Genomic DNA, 5,114 nt, shown 5'->3' on the forward strand with positions numbered 1-5,114 from the left:
CATATTCTGTTACACCAAATACACAAAATAATGATCTTTAAAAAAGCATCATATGACCCCTTTAATATTTCTATATTCAACATTTTTTAAAACATTTAATCATTAATCATTAAATTCATTAATAAACATGAATTTATGGATTTAATTGCACTCATGCCACCTCTGATCCTCATTAAATGTCTGAAAATACACCTACAAGCCACTTTTGTGTTCTTCTGTGCTACCGCTGTACAAATTATTTTTAATACTGATTTCATTTGATTAGTAACTTATTCTTCTTATTCTACTTGTTCTTATTATATGGTTTTATCTAGAATTTTTAAAAAGCTTATACATTTTAAAAAAAATTTTTTTGACAAAAGATTACATACTTTTAATAAAGATAGAAAAATGCCATTACAAAGGTAAAAACAAAATTCTACTGTAAATCACTTTAAGGAGTCAAATATCACCTCGTAATGGGAAGGCTATTTTTTTATCAAATTTTAGTGCTCCTAAATTTTTGACTGTGCTCCTAAATTTTTTAAGTTAGGAGCACAAGCGCTCCTAAAAAGAAAAATAAGCGTAGAGCCCTGCAGAGTCGTTCACTTCTGTAGAAGAGATCGTCAGAGTCATACTTTTGGCAGCTTTATCAGCCGGAGAGTGGGCTCTGATTTGGGGATGGTCTCAAGGTATAAAATGAGGTGCTCAGGTTTGGATCCGGGATACTGACGGTACCACTGCAAATTCTGCACACTTCCAGTGTAGTTGCAGATCAGTGTAACATCTTTTCCAACAAATTTGTAACAAATTATTAATCGAGCAAATATTTGAATGTAACTTTTTTAAGTTATGAAGACTGTCACTGTCCAGAGAGATCCAACTGATTGTAACATTTGTTTGCTGTGCAAAGAAATCAAGTAGCAAAATTCTAACAGTCAGTCAAGCAAAGTTTACAAGTATACAAAAGTTTACAAAAATTAACAAGTAAATGGTACCCTAACATTTCTGCTGACTGTCACACGTGCAAGCCGTTCCGGGCAGATGACGTAAGACGTATGCATCGCGCACGCACCGATGAGAAGTGACGAACGCGGAAGCACGGAGGAGAGACAGCAAAACAAAACGCCGGTCACAAATTAGCAGCACAAAACGAGGATTTCTAAAGAAAAATGTAGGAGGATTTCGATATAAGCCAAGAAGAGACTGGTTTTCCTTTGGTAAAGTAAGGAAACTTTGCTTCCTTTGCTCCTGTAAACAAACTTGCGAGACTAGCATATCTCACAGGCGCATGCGCGACGCATACGTCTTGTGTCATCCGCCCGGAACGGCGTGCTGGTATGACAGTCAGCAGAAGTGAGATAAAAATGTTTATAACATTTTAAATATGGATATTTTTCTTACAAAAATGCATCGATTCGCTACTGGAGGCCTTTATTCACCCCCCGGAGCCGTGTGAGGCATGTTTTATTATGGATGCGCACGCTTTATTTGATGTCTTTTGGACTGTTGAAAAAAACACCCGCCTACTCCCATTCTAACGCTTGGAAGAGCCAGGATAATTTTTGATATAACTCAGATTGGATTCGTCTGAAAGAAGAAAGACATATACACCTAGGATGCTTTGAGGGTGAGTAAAACATGGGCTAATTTTCCTTTTTGGGTGAACTATCCCTTTAAAGAATCAAGGACTGTAATGATTATGTTAAGAATAAAAAAATGCACACTTTTGATTTATTTTTAGTGATGTTCTGGAAAACGGTGCAAATGTGTATCGCATTGTAAGACTAACGATACTCACAGTAACTGAGGATAAAAATGAAAATGGATGAGATGAGAAACATGTTTCTGTTTCTTTTGAGTTCAGACTTCTATCATGATCTGTATGAAGGAAAGTCAGTGTTGTCTTTTTGATTTCTTCCACTGAAGTTGACAAAATCTTAAGCTCCTCCCACACATACCTACATGCTTATTTCACCCTACAAGTACAGACAATATATAAATAAGCTACTATTATACAAACATTGCAGTGGCACAGTACAGATATTAAATGTTTCAAACATTATTTTGCTATTCATATCTTTTTTAAGAAGTAGTCTGATAATATTAATGGTGAGGAGGACACTACCAATTGTACTGTACATGTGTTTGAAAACTATTCCAAAAGGTAACAATTGGTTGTCCACTTTATAAAGAGTGCAGTTTTAAAAGTTTTAAATATCCTTTCTCACTCTGTTTTTGTACAGTGTAGTTGTGTTTCCTGTCACTGTGGGCTGCAGGGCACAGTAGTACACGGCAGAGTCTTTCACTTCTGTAGAAGAGATCGTCAGATTCATACTTTTGGCTGCTTTATCAGCTGCAGCGGTCAGACGGAGAGCGGGCTCTGATTTGGGGATGGTTTCAATGTATAAAATGAGGTGCTCAGGTTTTGTTCTGGGATACTGACAGTACCACTGCAGATTCTGCACACTTCCAGTGTAGTTGCAGATCAGTGTAGCATCTTTTCCTGCCAAAACATGCTTCTCTGTAAAGACTGGTTTTATGACGTCTTCACCAGCAGTCTCTGTTTAAAACAAACAATGTTTTAATGAATCATTTCTAATCAGATTGTCAACAGTATAAAAAGCAGAAAAAAGCATTTCCACAGTAATTGCTTTGAATCACTTACCTTTTAGGAGAGAAAATGTAATGAATACCAGGAGCAGCATCTGCACTAATGAGAGACAATAACTTTGAGAGTCAAGACTTGCAGTTCTCTTCTAAAGTGTGACTGATTCAATGTTTGTCTGCTCTGTTTTTAAACAACTGAACTGAGACAGAACTAGGATGGATCCTGGAGCTCCACCTTCTGGCAGAATGCATGCCATATCACCTTTTGCTACAATATCTCCTTGTTTAAGCGGTGTGTTTTGAACAACACATAAAAGCTTACTGAAAACCTTTGGCCTAGTAAATTTTATAGTAAGAAGAATGAAATGATTAATTGAGCAAATATTTGAAATATTTGAATGTAACTTTTTTTAAGTTATGAAAACTGTCACTGTCCAGAGAGATCCAACTGATTGTAACATTTGTTTACTGTGCAAAGAAATCAAGTAGCACAATTCTAACAGTCAGTCAAGCAAAGTTGACAAGTATACAAAAGTTTACAAAAATTAACAAGTAAATGGTACCATAACATTTCTGCTGACTGTCACACGTGCAAGCCGTTCCGGGCGGATGACGTAAGACGTATGCATCGCGCACGCACCGATGAGAAGTGACAAACACGGAAGCACGGAGGAGAGACAGCAAAACAAAACGCCGGTCACAAATTAGCAGCACAAAACGAGGATTTCTAAAGAAAAATGTAGGAGGATTTCGATATAAGCCAAGAAGAGACTGGTTTTCCTTTGGTAAAGTAAGGAAACTTTGCTTCCTTTGCTCCTGTAAACAAACTTGCGAGACTAGCATATCTCACAGGCGCATGCGCGACGCATACGTCTTGTGTCATCCGCCCAGAACGGCGTGCTGGTATGACAGTCAGCAGAAGTGAGATAAAAATGTTTATAACATTTTAAATCTGGATATTTTTCTTACAAAAATGCATCGATTCGCTACTGGAGGCCTTTATTCACCCCCCGGAGCCGTGTGAGGCATGTTTTATTATGGATGCGCACGCTTTATTTGATGTCTTTTGGACTGTTGAAAAAAACACCCGCCTACTCCCATTCTAACGCTTGGAAGAGCCAGGATAATTTTTGATATAACTCAGATTTGATTCGTCTGAAAGAAGAAAGACATATACACCTAGGATGCTTTGAGGGTGAGTAAAACATGGGCTAATTTTCCTTTTTGGGTGAACTATCCCTTTAAAGAATCAAGGACTGTAATGATTATGTTAAGAATAAAAAAATGCACACTTTTGATTTATTTTTAGTGATGTTCTGGAAAACGGTGCAAATGTGTATCGCATTGTAAGACTAACGATACTCACAGTAACTGAGGATAAAAATGAAAACGGATGAGATGAGAAACATGTTTCTGTTTCTTTTGAGTTCAGACTTCTATCAGGATCTGTATGAAGGAAAGTCAGTGATGTCTTTTTGATTTCTTCCACTGAAGTTGACAAAATCTTGAGCTCCTCCCACACATACCTACATGCTTATTTTACCCTACAAGTACAGACAATATATAAATAAGCTACTATTATACAAACATTGCAGTGGCACAGGTCAGATATTTAAATGTTTCAAACATCAAACAACTATTCATATCTTTTTTAAGAAGTGGTCTGATAATATTAATGGTGAGGAGGACACTACCAATTGTACTGTACATGTGTTTGAAAACTATTCCAAAAGGTAACAATTGATTGTCCACTTTATAAAGAGTGCAGTTTTAAAAGTCTTAAATATCCTTTCTCACTCTGTTTTTGTACAGTGTAGTTGTGTTTCCTGACACTGTGGGCACCAGGGCACAGTAGTACGTGGCAGAGTCTTTCACTTCTGTAGAAGAGATCGTCAGATTCATAGTTTTGGCTGCTTTATCAGCTGCAGCGGTCAGACGGAGAGCGGGCTCTGATTTGGGGATGGTCTCAAAGAACATGATGATGTGCTCAGGTTTGGTTCCGGGATACTGACGGTACCACTGCAAATTCTGCACACTTCCAGTGTAGTTGCAGATCAGTGTAGCATCTTTTCCTGCCAAAACATGCTTCTCTGTAAAGACTGGTTTTATGACATCTTCACCAGCAGTCTCTGTTTAAAACAAACAATGTTTTAATGAATCATTTCTAATCAGATTGTCAACAGTATAAAAAGCAGAAAAAAGCATTTCCACAGTAATTGCTTTGAATCACTTACCTTTTAGGAGAGAAAAGGTAATGAATACGAGGAGCAGCATCTGTACTAATGAGAGACAATAACTTTGAGAGTCAAGACTTGTCTAGACAAGAGGACAAGACAGTTCTCTTCTAAAGTGTGACTGATTCAATGTTTGTCTGCTCTGTTTTTAAACAACTGAACTGAGACAGAACTAGGATGGATCCTGAGCTCCACCTTCTGGCAGAATGCATGCCATATCACCTTTTGCTACAATATCTCGTTGTTTAAGTGATGTGTCTTGAAATATTTGAATGTAACTTTTTTTAAGTT

The 5,114-nt window shown here is 37.3% G+C and overlaps 2 gene segments (V, D, J or C); both read right to left on the reverse strand.

The window, feature by feature from the left end:
• Nucleotides 1-611: 611 nt before the first annotated feature.
• Nucleotides 612-2,691, reverse strand: LOC107658311 (T-cell receptor alpha chain V region RL-5-like). The segment is given in 3 exon segments: nucleotides 612-719; nucleotides 2,211-2,542; nucleotides 2,648-2,691. Coding segments are annotated over 3 exon segments (480 nt in total).
• Nucleotides 2,692-4,368: 1,677 nt separating this feature from the next.
• Nucleotides 4,369-4,874, reverse strand: LOC107658312 (Ig kappa chain V-VI region NQ2-6.1-like). The segment is given in 2 exon segments: nucleotides 4,369-4,718; nucleotides 4,824-4,874. Coding segments are annotated over 2 exon segments (390 nt in total).
• Nucleotides 4,875-5,114: the final 240 nt, after the last annotated feature.

The sequence above is a fragment of the Sinocyclocheilus anshuiensis genome, unplaced genomic scaffold (genome assembly GCF_001515605.1).
Source record: "Sinocyclocheilus anshuiensis isolate Anshui unplaced genomic scaffold, SAMN03320099.WGS_v1.1 scaffold375, whole genome shotgun sequence".
NCBI classification, from domain to species: Eukaryota; Metazoa; Chordata; class Actinopteri; order Cypriniformes; family Cyprinidae; genus Sinocyclocheilus; species Sinocyclocheilus anshuiensis.